We start from the raw sequence: 24,826 nt of genomic DNA, 5'->3' as shown, positions 1-24,826 counted from the left end.
TTTGTATTTAAAATTATTTAGTTGTAAATTTAGAATATTGTATACAACAGTCTATGCTATCATCATGAAGGCCCTGTGTCTAAACTTTGTGTAACTGCCATTAAATACTAATAGGGAAATTGCTTATAGAGTATGGATAATCCACTGATTTCAACTTTCTTTAAAGGAATGAGAGCTAAAGCCATCAAATGCCAGAGAGAGAATTAAATATTACTCCATTAACATGGAGGTAAAATAAAACATATTAAAGATATATTTAGAAATTTAAGACAACATGTTTGAAATTTTAAAAGAGTGAGAATTCTGTTATTTACTACTCAGTACCATGAATTATATTCCCACTATTATGAGTTGGCCTACTATGTTGCTATTTTACATTGTTTAGAAATAACCAGAAATTATTATTTTATTATTTGTCCTGGATTAAAATAAGAACTCTATTTGAGAAATCACAGGAGCACATGTGACTATAAATTTTTTTTAATGAAGACATCATGCAATGGTACCATTCTTATAATCTAACGTACTTTTTTATTTCTTGTGTTTATTATATGTTTTACGTCATAACTTGTCATATGAATTGTGTATGTTTATTTCCCTTCTAATAATTTTAAGAATCCTGTCCCAGAAACCTAATTAACTAGATTATTTTAAACATAAATTCAAGGAAAAAAACGTTTCCCACACTCGAAATGATCTAAAAATCATGAACTTAGAGTTTAAATTTAAGGCTCAGTATTTGAGTTCAGGTTTCACTTATGTTTTACAAAATGAAATGTTAATATATGCTTTACTATTTCTAATAAATTATTCTTTTTATATTAAATAAAAGACAATAACAGTGTCTACTATCAACGATCACCATCATATTATAAAAGCAGGAACATTTTAAATAAAGGAAGATGGAATAAATTTAGACTCTTTATGGAAAATTTCTTCTTTTGATTTTTAACTTTTAATTGAAATTTTAAATTTTATTTTCATATAAATGATAAATTCATCGTGGTTCCAGCACTTAAAATACACAAAAGCACATTCAGGCCAGTCTTCCCATTTTGGTCACTCATATGCTCAGTTCCCTTTCTCTCATTATTTTTTAACCTTTTTAAAGTATGGTTTTATTTTTTAACTTTTAAGTTCAGGGGTAAATGTGCAGGTTTGTTATATAGGGACACTGGTGTTGTGGGGGTTTGTTATACAGATTATTTCATCACTCACGTATTAAGCATAGTACCCATTAGTTACTTTTCCTTATTCTCGCCTTCCTCTCACCCTCCACACTCCAATAGACAATAGACCTAGTGCATGTTGTTCCCCTCTATGTGTCCAGCTATTCTCATCCTTTAGCTTCCACTTTTAAGTGAGAACATGTGGTATTTGGTTTTCTTTTTCTGTGTTAGTTTTCTAAGGATAATGGCCTCCAGCTCCATTCATGTCCCTGCAGAAGACACGAACTTGTTCTTTTTTTATGGCTGCATAATATTCCATGGTGTCTATGTACCACTTTTTCTTTGTCCAATCTATTATTGATGGATATTTAAGTTGATTCAGTGTCTCTGCTATTGTGAATAGTGTTACAGTGACCATGTATGTGTATGTGTCTTTATTATAGAATGATTTATATTCCTTTGGGTATGTACCCAGTGATGGCATTGTTGGGTCAAATGATATTTCTTGGTTAGGTCTTGGAGGAATTGCTATATTGTCATCCACAATGGCTGAACTAATTTACACTCCCACCAATGGTGTATAAGCATTCCGTTGCCTCCACAACCTTGCTAGCATCTGTTATTTTTTTACTTTTTATAATAGCCATTTGGACTGATACGAGATGTTATCTCATTGTGGTTTTGATTTGCATTTCTCTAATGATCAGCGATGTTGAGCTTTTTTTAAATATAATTTTGGCCACTTGTATGTCTTCTTTTAAAAAATATCTGTTCATGTCCTTTGCTCACATTTTTATGAGGTTGTTCATATATTTAAAGTGAAACAAAAGTGGGAATTTATTTGGAAGCTAAATAACTATTCCAAACAGTACCACAAAAAGATAATGTGTGATAGAACTAGAGAGTGGTCAGTCTACTAAAATATAAGAAGTGAAGGAATTCTGAATTTACTTAAATGTGAAGGCTAATGGCTGGCAATTTTTCTTGCCATTTTTCAAAGCCCAAGATGAATAAATTAATATGCATTTTAAATTCATAATGTGTAAATGAAACTGAATTATAGAATTCTGAGAAGTATCTCAATAGTCATAGAATCACTTCCTTTATAGACCAATTTTCATAGCTCCCTAGTGTCTTTACATTAATTTAAAAGGTATTACTTTCTCTTTTTTAATAATGAATAATGAGGATATTAACAGAGAAAAATATCTACTACAATGTAAATATACTTTTATGCCATTGCTGAGCTATGGCAGAATTAAGTTTGAACATTCACTATCATTACAATCAAAAGTATTTTTGTAAGACCATTTTATTTATTTTTAATAGTGAACTGTAATGTTTCAGGGGATATATAGACATCAACTTTATTTTTAAATTTAAAAAACTAAGTTGATGTGTAACTGCAATAAAAATTAAATCTAAAATAGGTAAATCTTAAAAAAGGATTAATGAAGCTCAGATAAACTTTAACAATTACAAATCAATAGTTTCCCAAATGCAGCATATAAAAGTCAAGTGTTTCTATAAAATGGTTTCTTTGGAATCTACTTGACTTGTTTATAAACTTACTGTGTGAAATATTGTTTTATTTTCTAGGTCAGTCATTTTTGACATTTGACAGAGTATTACTAGGTGAGAATCTTTGCAGTACATTTGAGCCTATAGCAAGAGGAAAAACAACTTTCAAAGTTTTTAAACTAAGATTATGATTTAAAAGGTAAAATGAAATATATTTTCTGAAATTTCTAAAAAAAGGCAAAGGCTTTATTCTATTAATTATTTACAATATTATATTCAATAAGATACAGAGGCTTGAGATGCAAATAGTATATAATTTTAATTCAAAAATCAAGATAATATATTTTTCAGTGTATAAGTTTAGTGGTTTCTCTGGTCATAACTTGGTCCTCCTAAGCTTAAAATTTTTAATAATATTAAGAGCTTATGAGAGGACAGAATTTGAATGAATGCCTATTTGAAACTATCAAATTCTGATCTATACTCACTTTTAATCCTTTTTCTCATAAATATAAATTTAGATACACATATAATTACTAGTATAATATTGCATGTTCATAATGATTTTTGTTTACCAAATAGAATGTTCTTCAATGTATTTATTTTCTCTTCTTGCTCTTGGATCCTTAGCATCTGTTTTTTGTTTTAATCATTTTTCCCCAAATTATTGTTAAGGAGAATAGGCTTCAGAACACAAAAGGCACGCAAAATATATTACAAATATTTATAGATTGCTTTGTTAGCTTTGGTCCCTAGACAAGCTATTCTTCTTGATGTTTTGATAGCTGTAGATAGGGCAAGGTAATTGATGTCCAAGAGAAAATACTGCCAGAAACAGGCCAAAGATAGAAAAATGTAGTGTCTTGATGGGACGATGAGTGAATTAGCTTTTCTACTATTTTTCCTTGATGATTTACTGTAATTATATAATTTTTTCTTTATTTAAGTATTAGTGACTATGCAATTTATACAGTACTAAGATATACAGCCATAACTTTTGACATATAAGGTGACATTTTTTCCTACTAATGTTTAAAATAAATTTTATTGTGTATATTTAAGGTATGGGCCACATGTTATGAGATACATATGGGTAGTAAAATGGTAACTATAGTGAAGCAAATTAACATCCATTATCACACACAGTTACCCATTTTTCATATGCGTGTGTAGCAAGAGCATCTAAAATCTATTCATTCAGAAAAAGTCCCAAATACAATGCAGTATTTTTAACTATAGGCCTTATGTTATACATTAGGTCTGTAGATTTGTTTATTCTAAATATATGATGCTTTGCATCTCTTGACCTAAATCTGCACATTTTCTCCCCACTCCCAGCCTCAGACCTTGGCTTTGTAATGACAGTTTTACTCTCTATTTCTGTGTATTTAATTTTTCAGAGTCCACATGTAAGTGAGATAATTATATATGTTTGTGTCTGACTTATTTCACTTAGTATAATATCTTTCAGTTTCATCTAGGTTGTGACTAATGGCAGGACTTCCTTCTTTTTTAAGGCTGAATAACATTTTATTACATGTGCATGTGTGTGTAGACAAACAATTTCTTTATAATTTTCCCATGTTCATTGTAGCATTATTCATAATAGCCAAGATATAGAAAAATCCTATTACTTTTAGAATTGATATTTATGAAAAGAGTTGAATTACTGTACTATCAATATGCTGAATAAATCAAATCATCCTCCAAATCCAATTGCATGCCTTGACCAGTTTGAAGCAGGAATAATATATAAAAGAAAATAATATAAATTCTCTCTACACCTTTCTCTCTTTCTCTCTCTCCTAGATCCCTATACCAGTCAAGAATTTTACTGGCTGCATAGAAGTTATAGAAATAAATAACTGGAGATCTTTCATTCCATCCAACGCAGTGAAAAGCTATCACATTGACAATTGCAGGTACAATAGCAGTAGTGATCTTTCAAACAGCCTGTTCAAATAACCACACAAAAAGGTATCACTTCTAACTGAAATAATCTAATCAAGTCTGTAAAATACTTCCTTTTGTTTTTGCTTCACATTCCCGCATTCTACTAAGTCTCTTACAGATTACTGAATTTTAAGCTATATCCCAATTAAGATGGACCATTAATTATAAATGGTATCTTCTTTGTGATATATACATATAGCATCCAATAAATAATCAGTCACAGTCAGAAATCATCATCTATCAGAGTTAGGTTAAAAGTTAAGCACGCTAACAAGCATGCCTGTGGTATACTGTGTAGAGTGCTCAACTACATCCTTTCTCCAAATTATCACTGTCAAAGAGTTGTTTTGGTGCTTCAGTTTCCATTATTGGAGTCGTATTTCTTTCAGACTCTGCATCTGGCTACAGAAATCCCCAAACGTGGCTTTGAATTGGGTGAACTGAAGAGATAGCACATTTCAGACAATATTAGGCATTCATGCATTGCTACGAAGTGGTTAAAATTTTGTTTTTAGGCCGGGCGCGGTGGCTCAAGCCTGTAATCCCAGCACTTTGGGAGGCCGAGGCGGGTGGATCACGAGGTCAAGCGATGGAGACCATCCTGGTCAACACGGTGAAACCCCGTCTCTACTAAAAATACAAAACATTAGCTGGGCATGGTGGCGCGTGCCTGTAATCCCAGCTATGCAGGAAGCTGAGGCAGGAGAATTGCCTGAACCCAGGAGGCGGAGGTTGCGGTGAGCCGAGATCGCGCCATTGCACTCCAGCCTGGGTAACGAGAGCGAAACTCCGTCCCCCCAGACAAAAAAAAAAAAAAAAAAAAAAAATTTTGTTTTTTTCCCTGATATTGTTAAAAGGGAACTCAGACAAAATGACCGTTTATAAAAGGGATCATTTGGGGAGTTTTGTGGTAAATTAGAAAAGGAGAAGATAGCATGGTGAGGCAGGATATTTGATCACAGGAAAGCATAAAAGCTCACATATTCATATGTGAGAAATGCAAATCAAAACTACAGTGAGGTACAGTGAGGTCATATCTTACTGTAGTTTTGATTTGCATTTCCCTATTAGTGTTACTGAGCATCTTTTCATGTATATATTGTATATTTGCATATCTTTTCTTGAAAAGATTTTTTGATTTTTTTTGTCCATTTTTGAATTGGATTGTTTAGTTTTAGGAATTTTGCATATATTCTAGACATTAATCCCTTATCAGATATATAATTTACAGTATTTTCTTCCATTCTCTGAGCTGTCTTTTTACTGTTGATAATATCTTTTGATGCACAGATTTTTTTAGTTTTTATGAAGTCTAATGTCTTTTTTCATTGCATGTACATTTGGTGTCATATCCATATTCAAGAAATAACTGCCAAATTCTATGTTATGAGCCTTTTGCCCTGTTTTCTACTAAGAGCTTTAAAGTTCAGTTTTTTGAGTCCATTTTTAGTTCATTGTTGTATATGGTGTTAGTTCAGAGTCCAATTATTTGGGCCATTCTCTTGCATGTGGATATCCAGTTTCTCCAGCACCATGTGTTCATAAGACCAAACCATTCTTTCCCCATTGAATGGACTTGACACTGTTTTCAAAAATCATGTATGTTAGGGTTTATTTCTGGTCTCCTTATTTTGCTCCATAGGTCAATATGTTGGTCTTTATGCCAATACTAAAAGGTTTCAATTACAAAAGTAGCATTGTAATTAAATTTTGAAACAGTAAATGTGAGATAACTAATATTACTATTTTTCAAGGTTGTTTTGCATGTTCAGAGTACCATGAGATTCTACATAACTTTTAAGGTGGACATTTTTTATTTCTGAAAAAAGAAATCATTGGGATTTTGCTGGGGACTGCGTTGAATGTGTAGATCATTTCTTTCCAATTCATAAACCTGAGATGTGATTACATTTATTTATGTCTTTCTTTCAGCAATATTTAGTAGTTTCCATTGTAGAAGATATTCAGTGCCCTCGTTAAGTCAACCTAAAGTCAATTATATTTCTACACACTAAGCATGCACAATCTGAAAAAGTAATTACAAAATCAATTTTATTTACAATACCATCAAGTAAGTTTGGTAAATTGAATCTTCTTTTTTTTCTCTTAATGCATCTAACTAAAGATTTGTCAATTTTGTGCAATTTTTCAAACAATCAAATTTGTTTTCACCAATGTCCTCTCCACTTTTGGTTTAGCTTGTTCTTTCTTTTTTAGCTTATTAAGTTGTAGTTAACGTGTTGAATTTGAGATCTTTCTTATATTTTAACATAACCATTGATGACACTAAATTTCCCCCTTACCACTGCTTTCACTGCATCTCATACATGTTGGTGTGTTATATATTCATTTTTATTTATCTCTATTTACAACTTTCCATTATAATTTATTCTTCGATCCTTTGATTGTTAAAGTGTTGTTAACACAAATTTATGAATTTTCTGGTTTGACTTCTATTATTGATTTTCAACTTTAACTATTGTGATCAGAAAAGATAATTTATGTTATATAAGTTGTTCCTTCTATTGAAACTTAATTTGTGACCAAACATATATTCCTGGAAAATGTCCCATTTGCTTTTAAGAATGTGTATACACTTGTTATTGCATAGTATGTTCTGTGTCTGTTTGTTGGATCCAGTAGGTTTATTGTGTTAAGTCCTCTATTTCCTTACTTATCTTTTATATGGTGGCTCTATTAATTATTGAGAATGGCTATTAATGTCTTCACTATTATTGTAGAATTGTCTGTTTCTCCCTTCAATTCTGTCAGTTTTTGCTTTAGGTATTTTGATAATCTGTAATCAGGTATCTTATTGTTTATACATATATATATATCTTCTTGCTGTATTGAACCTTTTCTTAACATATAATGTCCTTCTATGATTTTAACATTTTTAAATTTAAAGTCTATTTTATCTGATATTAAAGAGCAACCCTTACTCTCTTTTGGTTACTATTTGCATAGAATCTTTTCTTCCATCCTTTCAGTTTTAATATATTTAATATTTGTGTTTTTAAACTAAAGATAATCTTCAGTAGAGAGGACACAGTTGAATCAAGTGTTTTTATCCATTCTGCAGGTTTCTCTCTTTTTTAAGAGTACTATAGTTTATAATTAAAATAATTGCTAAGAAGGGATTTACTTCTGCTATTTTGTGATTTGTTTTCCTTATTCCTTATAGCTTTTGTGTCTCATTTTTTACATTACCATCTTTTTGTGTTTAGTTTATCTTTCATAGTGAAATATTTAACGTGTTTTCTAATTTTCTTTTGTATATATTCTATAGCTATTTTCTTTGTGATTACCATGCAAATTAACAGCCTAAAGTCATAATACTCTAATTTGAGTTTATAACAAACAAAAACTCTACTCCTTTAACGGCTCTGTTCCCACTCATTTTGGTTGTCAAAGGCACAAAATTACATCTTTATACGTTGTGTGCCTCCAAAACACTAGCACTTTGTGAAATGCATCAGTCTTTTAAATTATATAGAAAACAAAATATAAAGTTATAATAATACTAGCTTTTGGAAAAATTTTAATGTATTCATCTCTTTAATTATTTAGAAAACAATTATCAGAAATTATTACAAAACAAAAAGTGCATTATAAATCATTGTTACAATAATGTTAACTTTAACAGCTGTCTATGAATTTACTCTTACTTCTTCATTCAACATCCAGTTATGTCTAGCATCTTTCATTTCACCCTACAGGATTCCCTTGAGCATTTCTTGCAAGTTATTTTCTTAGCTTTTGTTTATTTGGAAATGTCTTAATTAGGACCTAACTTTTTTTTTTTTTTTTTTTTTTCTTGAGACAGAGTTTCACTCTCTTGCCCAGGTTGGAGGGCAGTGGTGCAAACTTGGCTCACTGCAACCTCTGCCTCCTGAGTTCAAGCAATTCTACTGCCTTAGCCTAGTGAGTAGCTGTGATTACAGTTACATACCACCATGCCTGGCTAATTTTTTTATTTTTAGTAAAGATTGAGACTAGCCTGGCCAACATGGTGAACCCCAAACTCCTGACCTCAGGTGATACATTTGCCTTGACCTCCCAAAATGCTGGAATTACAGGCGTGAGCCACCAAACCCTCCTCTACCTAACTTTTGAAGGACTGTTTTGTCAAATATAGAATTCTTGGTTTACAGTTTTTTTTTCTTTCAGCATTTTGAATATTTTGCCTTTTTGTCTTCTAACCCACAAAATTACTGATGAGAAATCTAATAATTTTATTGAGGATCCTTATATGTGAAAAGTCATTTTTTCTCTTGCTGCTTTAGGATTTTCACTTTCTCTTTAGTTTTCAAAAATCTGATTATAATATATATCCATGCAGTGCTTTTTGAGTTTCTCTTACAAGGAGTTTATTATTAAAGACTTCTCAAATCTTTTATGAATCCTTTCCTGGGCACGGATGGCCATTTTTAAATTTTCATCATATATACAGTTAGTTATTTTTGAATGTTCTAAACTTTAATGGCTAGATTCCAAAAGCGTGAAAAGAGATAAATAAAGAGAAGAAAAATAGTTAGAGGTTAGGGGAGTAACAACAGTGGAGGGAAGTGTGTCAATTACCACCATCTATTTCATTGATCAGCTCTATTATCAGAAGCAGTAATCAGTGATCAAAGCACAGATGTCCAACATGTGGAGAACAGGATCCTTTTGTCCACTGTGGCCCTCACAAGCTGTGTAAAGATTGCTCCAGCAATTGCTCCAACATGCACATGCTGCCAGCCACATGACTAAGGAGTGGGGGGAGGGGGTGGGTACATAATACTATTTTAACAACTAAAACTGACCAAAGTTAACCACATTCAATTTGGGAGCCTTTATCTGGAAAGTTGTAAACCTTCAGTAGACTTCACTCTTTCAAAATAGCTACATCAAAAATATTCTGCCAGTACAACTGTTGTCTAGGTAGGGAGACAGATTTCTACTGCTCCCTACTCTGCCTTATTTCCTTTATTAATTCTTATAAAATAAAATGATGAACTCAGGATATTTTCACATAAATGCAACATACCATGTTTTATGCAAAACAGTTTTACTTTTCCAAATAAAATAAACAGTTACAAGAGTGACACTGTTACATGTTTTCAGCAAAGATATTTAATAGCTTTCTGCACATGGCTAGCCAGTTGTCCCAACACCATTTATTAAACAGGGAATCCTTTCCCCATTGCTTGTTTTGGTCAGGTTTGTCAAAGATCAGATGGTTGTAGATGTGCGGTGTTGCCTCTGAGGCCTCTGTTCTATTCCAATGGTCTATATCTCTGTTTTGGTACCAGTACCAAGCTGTTTTGATTACTGTAGACTTGTAGTATAGTTTGAAGTCAGGTAGCATGATACTTCCAGCTTTGTTCTTTTTGCTTAGGATTGCCTTGGCTATGCAGGCTCTCTTTTGGTTCCATATGAAGTTTAAAGTGTTTTTTTTTTTCAGTTCTGTGAAGAGGGTCATAGGTAGCTTGATAGGAATAGTATTGAATCTATATATTACTTTGGGAAGTATGGCCATTTTCATGATATTAATTCTTCCTAACCATGAGCATGGAATATTTCTCCATCTGTTTGCATCCTCTCTTATTTCCTTGAGAAGTGGCTCATAGTTCTCCATGAAGAGGTCGTTTACATAATTTGTTAGTTGTATTCCTAGATATTTTATTCTCTTTGTATCATTTGTGAATGGGAGTTAGCTCTTGATTTGGTTCTCTTTTAGTGTATATTGGTGTATAGGAATGCTTGTGATTTCTGCACATTGATTTTGTATCCTGAGACTTTTCTGAAGTTGCTTATCAGTTTAAGGAGATTTTAGAGAAATTGACTCCAGATGGATTAAAGACTTAAACATAAGACCTAACACCATAAAAACCCTAGAGGAAAACCTAGGCAAAACCATTCAGGACATAGGCATAGGCAAGAACTTCATGAATAAAACACCAAAATCATTGCCAACAAATCCAAAATAGACAAATGAGGTCTAATTAAACTCTAGAGCTTCTGCACAGCAAAAGAAACAATCATTAGAGTGAACTGGCAACCAACAGAATGAGAAAAAATTTTTGCTATCTACCCGTCTGATGAAGGGCTAATATCCAGAAGCTACAAAGAACTAAAACAGATTTACAAGAAAAAAACAAACCCATTCAAAAGTGAACAAAGGACATGAACAGACATTTTTCAACAGAAGACATATATGAGGCCAACAAACATATGAAAAAATGTTCATCATCACTGGTCATTAGAGAAATGTAAATCAAATCCACATTGAAATACCACCTGACACCAGTTAGAATGGCAATCATTAAAAAATCTGGAGACAACAGATGCTGGAGAGGATGTGGAGAAAGAGGAACACTTTTACACTGTTGGTGGGGGTGTAAATTAGTTCAACCATTGTGGAAAACAGTGTGGCACTTCCTCAAGGACCTAGAAATGGAAATTCCATTTGACCCAGCAATCCCATTACTGGGTATATATCCAAAGGATTATAAATTGTTCTATTATAAAGACACATGCACACGTAGGTTCATTGCGGTACTGTTTACAATAGCAAAGCCCTGGAACCAACTGAAATGCCCATGTCCGATGATAGACTGGACAAGGAAAATGTGGCACAAACAAAACATGGAATACTATGCAGCCATAAAAAAACGATGAGTTTGTGTCCTTTGTAGTGACATGGATCAATCTGGAAACCATCATTCTCAGCAAACTGACACAAGAACAGAAAATCAAACACCACATGTTCTCACTCATAGGCGGGTGCTGAAAAATGAGAACGCATGGACACACGGAGGGGAGCATCACAAACTGGGGTTGGTTAGGCGGGACTAGGGGAGGGCCAGTGGGGTTAGGGAAGTTGAGGAGGGATAACATGGGGAGAAATGCCAGATACAGGTGACAGGGAGATGGCGGCAGCAAACCATGTGACGGGGGATGGCGGCAGCAAGCCACATTGCCGTGTATGTACCTATGCAACAATCTTGAAGGATCTGCACATGTAACCCAGAATCTAATGTACATTTATATATATATATATATATATATATACACACACACACACACACACACACATATATATATATATGAAATTACTGAATCAAAATTGAAATTATTTCACCTGATTATATTTTGCTAGAATTATAATAAATCACTTAGAAACAAGGTAAAAAAAAAAAAGGATATTTAATAGCTAGATTCTCATATGTGCTTCTGCATTCAATCTGTCCTATAATTATTTTGCTGAAGTTGTTGGAAAAATTCTGGCCTCCCAGCAAAAATATATTTGGAAAAGATAAAAGTGTTTTAATAGACTTTTCAAATAATTTAGAGTACGCTTCTTTGATATTATACCAAAACTTGATAAGTAATAAATTGTTAAAGGCTAGCAGAAAAGTAGAATGTAAAACTCAATCAATGGGCATTTTATACTCATACACAATTTTTTACTGCCAAAATACTGGTCTCCTGAGTTATTCAGCTCTACCAAATATCAACATATATGTTTATAAAATATTTAAAAATCATATTTGTTAATATCCCCTCTAATCACATCAGAAAAGGTTGTAAGTAGGATATAGCTATCATTCTCATGATGGTGGATAAGACTTTCCCAAAATTTGGAAATTTTTTGATAGTTTAAATTTTAACATTGGCAACAAATCCTGCTACCTGTTTCATTTGAAGTGACAGACCCAAAGTTCTCAATAAATTAGGAATCAATAGAATGTATCTCAAAATAATAAGAACAATTTATGACAGACCCACAGCCAATATCATACTAAATGGGCAAAAACGGTAAGCATTCCATTTGAAAACCGGCACAAGACAAGGATACCCTCTCTCACCACTCCTATTCAAAATAGTATTGGAAGTGCTGGCTAGGGCAATCAGGCAAGAAAATAAAGTGCATTTAATTAGGAAAAGATGAAGTCAAATTGTCTCTACTTGCAGATGACATGGGATTGTATATTTAGAAGACCCCATTGTCTCAGCCCAAAATCATTTTAAGCTGATAAGCAACTTCAGCAAAGACTCGGGATACTAAAGCAGTGTGCAAAAATCATAAGCATTCCTATATGCCGATAACAGACAAAGAGACAAATCATGAGTGAACTCCCATTCACAATTGCTACAAACAGAATAAAATATGTAGAAGTAAAACTAACAAGGGATGTGAAGGACCTCTTCAAGGAGAACTACAAACCACTGCTCAAGGAAATAAGAGAGGACACAAACAGATGGAAAAACATTCCATGCTCATGGTTAGGAAGAATAAATATAATGAAAATGACCATACTGCCCAAAGTAATTTATAGATTCAATACTATCCCCACCAAGCTACCACTGACTTTCTTCACAGACTTGGAAAAAACCAATATGGAAGCAAAAAAGAACCCACATAGCCAAGACAATCCTAAGCAAAAAAAAAAGAAAAGTTGGAGGCATCATGCTACCTTACTTCAAACTATACTACAAGGCTCCAGTAATCAAAACAGCAGAGACAAACCAATGGAACAGAACAGAAGCCTCAGAAATAATGCCACATATCTACAACCATCTGATATTTGATAATCCTGACAAAAACAAGCAATGGAGAAAGGATTCCCTATTTAATAATGGTGTTGGGAAACTGGCTACCCATATGCAGAAAGCTGAAACTGAGTCCCTTCCTTACACTTTATACAAAAATGGATTAAAGATTTAAACTAAGACGTATCACCATAAAAACCCTAGAGGAAAACATAGGTAATACCATTCAGGACATAGGCAAGGGCAAAGCTTTCATGACTAAAACACCAAATGCAATGGCAGCAAAAGCCAAAATAGACAAATGGGATCTAATTAAGCTAAAGTGCCTCTGCACAGCAAAAGAAACTATCATTAGAGTGAACCAGCAACCAACACAATGGGAAAAATTATTTGAATCTACCCTTCTGACAAAGGGCTAATATCCAGAATCTACAAAGAACTTAAACAAATTTACAAGAAAAAAACGAGCAACCCTATCAAAAAGTGGGCAAAGGATATGAACAGCCACTTCTCAAAAGTAGACATTTATGTAGCCAACAAATACATGAAAAAAAGCTCATCATCTCTGGTCGTTAAAGTAATGCATATCAAAGCCCCATTGAGATACTGTCTCATGCCAGTTAGAATGGCAATCATTAAAACATTAGGAGACAACAGATGCTGGAGAGGATGTGGAGAAATAGGATTGCTTTTACACTGTTGGTGGGAGTGTAAATTAGTTCAACCATTGTGGAAGACAGTGTGGCAATTCCTCAAGAATCTAGAAATAGAAACACCATTTAACCCAGCAATCCCATTACTGGGTTTATACCCAAAGGATTATAAATCATTCTATTATAAAGACACATGCACAAGTATATTTATTGTGGCACTATTCACAATAGCAAAGACTTGGAACCAACCCTAATCCCATCAATGATAGACTGGATAAAGAAAATGTGGCACACATACACCATGAAATACTATACAGCCATAAAAAAGGATGAGTTCATGTCCTTTGCAAAGACATGGATAAAGCTGGAAACCATTATTCTCAGCAAACCGACACAAGAACAGAAAAGCAAACACCACATGTTCTCACTTATAAGTGGTTGTTAAACAATGAGAACACATGGACACAGGGAGGGGAACATCACACACTAGGGCCTGTCAGCAGGTGGGGATTAGGTGAGGGATAGCAGGGGGTTGGGAGTAGGGGAGGGATAGCATTATGAGAAATACCTGATATAGATGACAGGGTGATAGATGCAGCAAACCACCATGGCACATGTATACCTATGTAACCTGCACATTCTGCATATGTACACCAAAACTTAAAGTATATAAAAAAGAAAATATCTACCCAAACCTAAGAATGCACAGCTGTAGCTTGAATGTCAGTTGTCCTTTCAAGTAAAACTCTGTTCCACAAAAAGTAGCAGCTACTTATATCACATCAAAAATGGTTCATGCTCCTCCTTGAGCCAATCATCTTACTCCAGCTTTAGGACTTTTGACCTTACCCTGGAGTAAAAACAAAAGTCCTATGGCAGAAATACTTTATGCATTACTCCCCTTTTCATCATACATATTATTAAAAAGGAATATAATTCATAATTTGTGATTTAATAAAATTAATGTTACCAAGTATATTTTTAAATTTTTTAGAGCGGTAATACTATATTTAATACAGTTGGTGCCACTGTTTTCATCACACGAAGCCATCAGTAGTTTTATCCACCATTATCCTTGACAATAAGTGCACATATAAACACAGTGAAAAAGTCAAATAACATTTAAATAACCCGCAGATCACACTATGAGAATTGAAGCTCTCTACTAATTTGTCTGGTAGCTCTGTTTACCTGATAATTACAGCAAGGCTCATCTGGACAGATGGTCCTCGGAAGTCTACATGTGATGCAGGATTTTATTACAGGGAATGTAGTCCTACTTTAACATTTGATATTAATTATATCATTGAAGTTCTGTTATTGAGAAGCTAAAAGACCTGCATGCCTAAAGTAAGGTGACCATCACCACAAATTATAGATCTCTTGCTTGATGCACAATGACACATTTTTAAAATTTACCAAAATATTTAAATTTTTAGAATAGCAGGATCTATTTCCTCACTTCTTTGCCATCAGCTTTATGCTGATGATAAAATCTAGCAATAGTTCTTAATATAGCATTGACAGAAATTGATTCACCAATTTGGTATTTTGGGTTTTGTTTATTTGATGGTGGGGATTGTTATTTGGTTTTATGTTTGCTTGAATCATTTTACCAAGGTTTTTTCCAACAGTAGAATTGATACTGACTGTATCTGTGTATATGAAAAATACTTCCACCTTTGAATTAATTCTTATAGCATTTTCTATCTGTATTTTACAGTCACCTACATTTAATTCACCTGTGTTCATAATAATTAGATAGAATATACCTCAGGCACAAAAATTTTATCATCACATATTTGTTTATGTCTTGTGCCCAAAATATAAAGGTTGATTTTTTCATTCAGGTAGAATAGACAGGTATCAATGTAATATGACATTAAGAACAGCTAAATCAGTTATTCTACGTCTAGTTTCTCCCCTACAGAAGCAATCATGTATAATCTAATGACTCTGAATAGCCCTATTAGAAATAGAACATTGCAAAACATGGAAATGGATGCTTAAAAAGGTAATAATTGAGATAGAATATGAATACTTGTAAGTCAGCAAAAAGAATGAAATACATCTGTGTGCATCAATATGGATACTTTTTAAAAAAATACTGTGTTGTAAAAAAAAAAATAGCTACAAGAAACACCCCCTTTACATACACCTTTAAAGCTACCTTTTATCCAAGCACCATCTTGCCCTTTATTACACATTCTCAAGTTTGTCCATATAAGGATAACTACTCTGGACTAAGTTTTATGTTACCCTGCCATCCTCTTTTAAATAATTGCTGTTTCAGGAAGAATGTGTTATGGTAATGAGCAGAAGTATTTAAACACAAGAAAATTGATTCAGAAACCAGAGGAGAAAGCACCAGAGATCATTTTTCAATTTTATCCCCCACAAATCATCTCAAAATGTGATTAGAATCACTAAATTGGACACTATTTGCTTTCAAAAGGGAGTAAGTCCTAAAGCATACAACTTGTTTTTATACATTTGTATACACAAACATGCATTTTAATGTTTGTATGCATATATGTATTTGGCTACACTTTAAATATTAGGAATAAAGTGACTAGTTTTGTGAAGTCATAATTTTCCAAAATGAATTGAGCCTTTATTCTGTGTGCAAATTCTGTCCTTCCCATTTCATGAGGAAATTTAAGATTAAATGCAGAGTTTTTGTTATAGTCTCTGCTTACATTTTTAAAGTAAAGTGACATTTTGATATTATTAACAGTCTGATTCTAAAGCTTAGAACCAATCCTACAGAACTGTAAGGAAGAACAATGGTGCGGGAACCATACATTGCATGCTGGTTGTGCTACTTATTTCCTATGTGACTTCATGGTTTCTTCATCTATAAATGGTGATGATGGAAATAATATTGGCCACAGAGTATTGCATGATTTGATGTTCATTTTTCTCAGTCCTCAAAATGGGGCCAAATATATAGCATACAGGTTATCATTCCAAGTTATTGTTACTGTAATTGTTGCTATTTATCATTTTTAATGATAAATCACTTATTTTATCATTTATCATTAAAAATATTTTATCACTTTATCATTTTATCATTTATCATTGTTTCTTCTCAACATGAAAATCAATATAGTCCCTTTTCCTGAATTTTTCCAAAAAGAAACTCCCCTCCCACAAAATTTGGTTGGGGAAGGGTCAGGAAGAAGGGCTCAGATATTTCAAAAAACAGCACAACAAAGCACAGATGTAAAAATATATATATATCAGCTATCCTTGGTCTTAGAAATACCTTGACTACTCTTACCTCAAATCTTAAAGATCTGCTCTTGGACTCAGCCCCAACCTTATTCCAGGTTCTGTGCCCTCCCCATAATCTGTCCTCAACTCATTATTCCAGAAACCCTTAACCCCTTGCTCTCTAGCAACTTAATTTATTTTCCTTTATCATAGGAACAAGAACAATTAACTTTCATAATATTGTTTTTTAAACTTTTGGACCATGCCCGAGGACTAATCTTTTCACTATTAAATGTTCTAACATAGTATTTCACAAACTAAAGGCTATTTCCAAAAGTGATTTAAGATGTTTCTCCATGTTACACAGATTGAATCACAACACATGGTTAATATGCTGCAACTCCAGAAGGATTGCCTCTACCATGTTACACAGATGGGAACTAGAGAGCTTAACTGTTGGTTTTATGGAAGTGGGTTTGAGTTAAGCTGTTGTATTTCTATGGAGAGGACTTAAAAGTCAGATACACCAAGTTTCAAAGTTCAGCTATGTTGCTTACTATTGACGTAACCTTAGGAAAATTATTTAACCTCTCTGTACTTCAGTTTTCTTACCAACAAAGTGGAGACAGTAATATTGGTAATCATAGGGTTGACATAAGGAATAAATAAAATTATGTATAAGCCATGCATTTAGCACAATGTCTGGACACAGGAATTATTTCAATTTTGTTCACATATAATCAGCCATCTTCACATATGTTTGACAATATTCCCAATAAATTTACAAGAATAATTTTCTAAGAAGAGTAAAACTTTTCATAAGAAATCCAAAATTCCTACCTTCACTGTTTAAAGTATGTACTTTTTTATTTCATTAAAGAAAGTGAGAATACACTAAAAAAAAAAATAAAAAGAAATAGATACAAAGATACTTAAGAGCAGAGTACAAATACAAAATTCATAGATTTTTGTTATGTATTGTATTTATTTCTATTCCAATTTGACTTTTTAATTTTGCATGTTTTTAAATGAAATATAGTTTCACTTCCCTGCACTGTAGAAGTTTCCAGTGTTCTATTCCTGTCTTATTTAAATCTTTGTGCATTGTATGTTTTCCTTGACAATTGAAAGCTATCAATATTTATATTTTAAAATCTATTTTAATACTTGGGGAATGAAACATTCAAGAAAATGAAACTATTTTTATTTTTGTAATTAAATAGTTAGCCTTTACTTATACAAATATAATCCTATATGAACTAATTTGAAATGAACCATTTTCAGATATTACTATTTAAGAATACATATTTTATCATAAAAATAAAACAATTTTTCATTTTGTAATAATAGCATTCATGATAATGTTCATGATTAGCAACAGCCCTGTTAAAACAATTGCATATATTTAAAACTGTAGTGACACTGATAAGAGCCATATCCTCCAGTGCCCTCAGGTATCTGTATATTGTACTACCCACATATATAATATATATATATATACACACACACATATACACATGTATATGTACATACGTATACATGTATATGTATATACGTATACATGTATATGTGTATATGTATATACATACACACACGTATATTATTTTCAGTATCTGCTTTGGGTATTATCAGATGGCAGTCTTTCAAATACTTATCATGGCCTTCTGAATAAAAGTTAAATTCTCTACTAGCTTTGCAACAGAAGAGCTTATACACCCCCTCCATAATATACAATTGTCCCCTAGAAGTAGTTGCCAGCCAATGATAATTTGGCTCAGTCTCCTCCATCCCTCTTGCATCTAGGTGGGGCTACAGAGCTAGTCCTCATCAGTTGAATGCCAACTAAAGTGTGTGACTTTTGGCTTATGTTTACTAAATGCATTTGCTGCCACTGAGGATGAGAAAGACTTCAAGGACACAGGTTATGATTGAAGCTTCTGAAGTTAAGAAAGCTATTTCTAGAGTCTCCCCCCAAGCAAAGAATTAAGAAGTTATAATGCTAGAAGTAACACAGGCTCATAAAGATATGTTAGTGAAATAGAAGAGCCAGCTGTACCAAAGACCAAATCAAAGGTTGCTCCATTTCCTCCAAGTATATTGTTCATATCACCTCAGGCATCTATCATTACTTTGAGAGGTAAAGGTATAAAAGGAAAAAAAAAATAAAGAAATAGAACCAGCTTTAGAATTACGCCAAAGAAAGAATATTATGTGTTGTTATTAACATGTATCAGACTAGATGCAAATAAATCAGTGCTTCCTACATTTTGAGACAAGTATGATTTCAAGAAAACCACAAACCTAAGTCAAAAAAGCCTGTAACTATAAAAGGACACCTAGGCCCCCAAATTTATACTAACATGTAAATATTTACAGTATGTGAAAGCTCTGCATTCTCCAAGGAGTTTATACTGCCCCAAAACTCTCTTCAGATATGCCTGGAGGCCAGGTGCACCTAGGGCCAGGTGCAATGGATGAGAAAGTTACTCCCCAAGAGAATCAGCCTAATAAAAAAGCTTTATAGTATAATGCAGAGGTGCACAGCATTATACTACCATTATAATATCATCATTATATTATCTATTATAGTGTAATGCTTTGCACCTCTGCATTATGCTGTAGTAATGAATTAGTCACTTTTTATTATTGCTATGCAGTCCTGTTCCTCCATTTCTGTATGGGAATTTTGTGCAGCTATCCTCTCCCTGCTCCGCCTGTTTATCTCAAGGGTGGTGGAAGAATTGTCTTTTACTTTGTGGTTCTGCAGACCTAAAAAAGCCACAGCCATATGGAGGGAATTGGACATCACCCAGAAATCATTGACACTGATCTGGATGCAGTAACTGGATGAGATTGCCTGCTATATCTTTTGGGAAGGGGCTGGATACATTCTGTATGAGAGAAAGGGAAAATGCATGGATATTTAGTGGCCAGAGGAGCAGCCTGAAGGACATACATCTAGCTGTCCACCAAAGCTATGTGGAGCTTTCGCTAAAGGCAGCGGTTCAGACAGTGGAAACCTTTTCTAGTCTTCTTACCTCTAAGTCAGAGGTCACCAAACTGCAGCCACAAGCTAAATTCAGTCTACCACCTGTCTTTGCAAAGCTTGAGAAACAATATTTTTAAAATTTTTAAATGTTTGGAAAAATAAGAGTAATATTTTTTGACACTTGAAAATCACATGAAATTTAAATTTCAGCATCTATAAATAAAGTTCTACTGTAACATAGCCACCCTAAGTCATTTACATATCATCTATTGTTGCTTTCAGCTTACAACCACAGTTGAGTAGTTTTAACAAAAATGTCTGACCCACAAAGCCTAAAACATTTACTATTTGGCTCTTTATGGGAAAAGTTTGTCAATATCTTGTGTAAGAACATAGGACATAGGCCAGGCACGGTAGCCCAGCAGTTTGGAAGGCCGATGCAGGTGGATCACAAGGTCAGAAGTTTGAGACCAGTCTGGCCAATAGTGAAACCCCGTCTTTACTAAAAATACATAAACTTAGCCAGGTGTGGTGGTGTGTGCCTATAATCCCAGCTACTAGGGAGACTGAGGCAGGAGAACCACCTGAACCTGGGAGGTGGAGGTTGCAGTGCGCCGAGATCACACCACTGCACTTCAGCTCTGGTGTCAGTGTAAGATTCTGTCTCAAAAAAAAAGAAAGAAAGAAAAGAAAAAGGAAAAGGAGAACATAGAACACAGACCTAGTTCTCAACAATGAAATATGAGGAGAAATGAATTATTCCATTTATGACTCAACATATGAGAGATGAATGATTCTTTGGACTCTCTATGTTCCCTATTCTTCCTCACTCACCTTCTGGCTGGAGGAAGAGGATTCTAAGGCCCTCCCCAAAAATTTTATCATAGGATGGAAGTTTCCTAAAATCCTATCTGTTTTCTCAGTCCCGTTGAATATAATCACCAGCATTAGAATGCTAAGTTAGCTAAAATTAATAAGTTAGGCTACTAAAATTTGGTGATATATTTGTTATATCAGTGAAGATTATACAAACTAAGGTACAGATAAATAAAGTCCCTGTCATTAAGGAACTCACAGTATACTGGGGGGGGGGAAGAACACATACACAGATAATTATAATAGAAAAGGGAGTTACAAACACTTCCTTGGTTGACATAACAATGCCTGTGATTGATGGACAGATATCAATAAACACAGCAGAAGACAATTAGTACGGTATGGCTGAGTAGTGCAGTCACCTGTACTGATCTCATTCCTCTCAGAGAGACAACTTCCTTGGCCTTTACATCCCAAAGAAAGCCTTCCGCTACAACAGACACTACTTGGTACAGTAGTTAGTGTCTTTGTTTCTTAGATAATTGTTTATGATCATTACCAAACCTTCTCACCTTTTCTACAGACATTGCCAATTTGACTGCCTACTTACCAGGCATATGTACTTGTTATACCTCAAAGAATTCTGTGCACTTACTAAGGCACTACATAAAACAAAATTCAAATTTCTAAGAGTACCATACTCTTCAGCCTCAGCTAGAAATTACCTAAGTTTGCCAATGGTTTATTCCTGTAGCATTCATTCATTTATTCAGTAAATATGTATTGACCTTTTACTACTACTGATGTCAGATTATCTTCTAGATACTGAGATATAAAGACAAACAAAACAGTTCCACTTTGTTCCTCATAAAGCATATATTTGTGTAGTTACTTTCAGGGAGTGGGTTTGGGAGGGAGAAAATACCCAAAACCCAGCACAAAACAGGCATAACAGAATCAGAAACCAAATCACTATACCTGGCCTTCCTCCTTCAGGGTCTGAAATACCTTTCAAGTGTTTGGGAGAGGTAGAGCATTCCCATATGATGAGAACTCCTGCCATTGTGGGAAATTGGTGAGATAATATCCTATCATTTGAATTTGCTGGGATATGGGATACAACAAAAGAAAGCAAAAGCAAGGGTCACTCTTGTAGTGGATATATGAGAGATTTTTTGTTGCCCAAAGGAAGGTCACCTTTCTCAGGCTGAAAAAGTGTGGGCATGCTTTGTAAACGAAGGAATGCCTGAATTTTGTTCAAAATGGGAGTTTACCAGAATGGGAAAGAGAAAAGCATTCTAGATAAGGAGCTCAAGATTTTTAAATATTGCAATGTTTTTGGTGTTGCAGGAGCATAAAAATTAAGTTGGGAAGTCATGATTGATAAGCCTGAAAACTTAAGCTCAGAACAGATAATGAAGCCTTGGTGGGTTAAAGAGCTTGGAGCTGCTGAAACTCAGGGTCATGTTAAGATACGCATTTGAGATGAGTCACCCGAATCACTTTATGTAGATGTGGAGCCTAAAAGTGAAGAAACGAGACTGGAATTAGGAAAACCAGATAGGAGGCTTTTTGAATAAGAAAAAAATGAGTGCCTGAAACAAGTCAGTGTTAGCAAAAATAGAGAGGAATGATGCATCTGCTCTTTAGAAGGAAATATGGCTAGATTTAGCAACTATGTTTCTAGCAGATTGAGGAAGAAAAGGAGGCAAGAATGACTCCTAGAATTTTTACTTCAGTTTCAGGGCAAAAGTGGATAACATCAGCAGATATCACCGAAACAAGAGCAAATTTTTATGGTGTTTCAGCCTCGATTCTTCCTGTGCTACTATATATTTTATTTAAAAATGCAATCATGTGGAACACAAGAGAGAGAAAAGGAGAATAAAGTAGAAAGGACAGAGAGCTGTATGAGGATTTGTTGTCAGGCCAGATGCTACCTGGTAGTAAGTTGGACCAATGATTTAGTCTCACTGGACTCTCTTGTTGAAGTCCATGTAAGTGACTGCCTCTGGAAAAAGTTGCTCAAAGCGAAGAAAGAAAAAGATTTTGCTCAGCAGCAGGACAGCTGGAAGGAGTGGTCTGAGTCTCTAGAAACTGGTGAGGCAAAGAGGATCTTGATTCATATGTGTAAATCATACAATTCCATATTTGATATGCAGAATTTGAACTCTTGTGGGAATAAGCACCCAGGTAAAGATGTCCAGCAGGCTGATTTATATTAAAAGAGTCTGTCACTCAGTATCTGATATGAATTAAAAAGAGAAGTTTGAGAACATTAAATATAAAAGCAGCAGGAAAAACATTAAAGTTAGCAAAAAGACACCCAAGGAAAGTGTGCAGAGTGAGAAGAGCAGTGATCAAGTACAAAGACCCAACAAACATCTATTTCTTTTTACAGTTGTCAGTCCCTGAAATGCATCAAAGAACTGGCTTTCCAAAGTGTCATTTACTGTCTGTTCCCAAACCCCTTTTGCAAATGAGTTTTATATATCAGTGACAATGGTGTTCTTCACAGGTGTTCCATTTACTTGTAATGTTTCGTAATTCATTTCTCTCACTTAGGTACATATCAGTTCACTTTCATACTCATTCAAAAATTTGTAATAGAGATCCTGCTAAGTGGGGCTCAAAGCTGAGCTTCCCAGACTTTGTCGTTATCTCCATAAGGTTACTTCATATCAGCCCTGGAGACGCCAAAAGTTCTCTATGAGCAAAGCCACAAAAATATGATACTCTTTAAGGTCTATTGTTAACCATGAGATGTGTTTTGTCAAGATCTAGAGGACCATGAAGACATATTGCTTCTTTTAAATAAAGTGATGTCACAACATGCACTCTAACAACAGAGGATGGTATTTTGAAGAATTACGCTCACTGCTGGTGGTGGCACCATCTCATTACATCTGAGAAGAACCAGCTCCTTCACGTTGATCCTTTGCTGACATTTGCAAAGTGGAGAACTTTCCAAGGCCATGTGTGTGTTAGCCACTTGCTACATTTAATGATGAGTCTGCTGAGATATTAATTGATTTCATTTACTGCTTTGGTTAGCAAGAATATGCTATGCAGTATTCAATCCTTTTCATTATATGTGTATTTTGCACTCAATATTAAATTTTTAATAACATTTCAGATAAAATCCCAAGCATTAAACATAGCATCATTTTAAAATTTTATAAAAACTTTATATGTGTGAAAATAAAGACATGCAAAATCATAGAACATAACATGATTACTGGCTGAATGGTATGTGAATTATTTTGTGACTGATGCTGGAAAACAATTATATACTCTTTTTGGCTGTTATTGGAGAGTAGCTAAAGGCAGTGACTTAATTAAGGCAAAAAGAGTGAAAGGCATCTGGCTTTTTAAGGTTACTTTTGATGTATACAGTTTTAACTTCTAATAAACAATTGAGCTTTAGCACTAACCTTTGTTATTTCAGTTATTTTAAAATGAAAATAAAGGTTGGAGTTTTTGTTTTTACATATAAATTATTCACATCTCACCAGGCTTCCAACATTTCTAGATTTGGCACTGAAAAGTTCAATTTTATTAAGATCATTATTGTACCAGATGTGTTACTATAAAATAAAGTACAGAAAATTAAAATGTATATTCTAGACCTATCTAAAAGGAGAATTCACTCACTAAAGACAAACTGATAGTTTGCTTGATTTAATCAGTCAAGCCTATATAAGTATGAAAGTACTAAAAATGTCAAATTAGATTGTCTTATTCCCTAAAAGAATAAAGTGATAATATTCAAAAATATTAAGCTTTTCTTTTATACTTCTATATCTTGAGACATAGAGCAAGTTAAAGGAAATCTACCTTGACAGTGTGATGGACAAGATGATTTAAGTTTCCATTTTCCAATTCAAATTACTCCTATTCATACATAATATCTTTTTCTATTTTGAAGATTCTGCAATATCTGTGCAAAGCAGGGCAGCTAAAGGTGA

The 24,826-nt window shown here is 33.8% G+C and overlaps 1 protein-coding gene across 1 annotated transcript in view; it reads left to right on the top strand.

Annotated features, from left to right (window-relative positions):
* Positions 1–24,826, top strand: part of LOC116565901 (protein eyes shut homolog) — a 774,713-nt gene that overhangs the window by 704,266 nt on the left and 45,621 nt on the right. Inside the window, exon 17 of the mRNA XM_032299846.1 lies at positions 4,500–4,612. Within this exon, the coding sequence (XP_032155737.1) occupies positions 4,500–4,612 (113 nt within the window). The remainder of the gene's footprint in view (positions 1–4,499; positions 4,613–24,826) is intronic.

This window comes from Sapajus apella, unplaced genomic scaffold, assembly GCF_009761245.1.
Source record: "Sapajus apella isolate SASKATOON/1434 unplaced genomic scaffold, GSC_monkey_1.0 scaffold41, whole genome shotgun sequence".
Taxonomy (NCBI): Eukaryota; Metazoa; Chordata; class Mammalia; order Primates; family Cebidae; genus Sapajus; species Sapajus apella.
The sequence above is the reverse complement of the archived record's forward strand: the minus strand, read 5'-3'. Positions and strand labels throughout refer to the sequence as shown.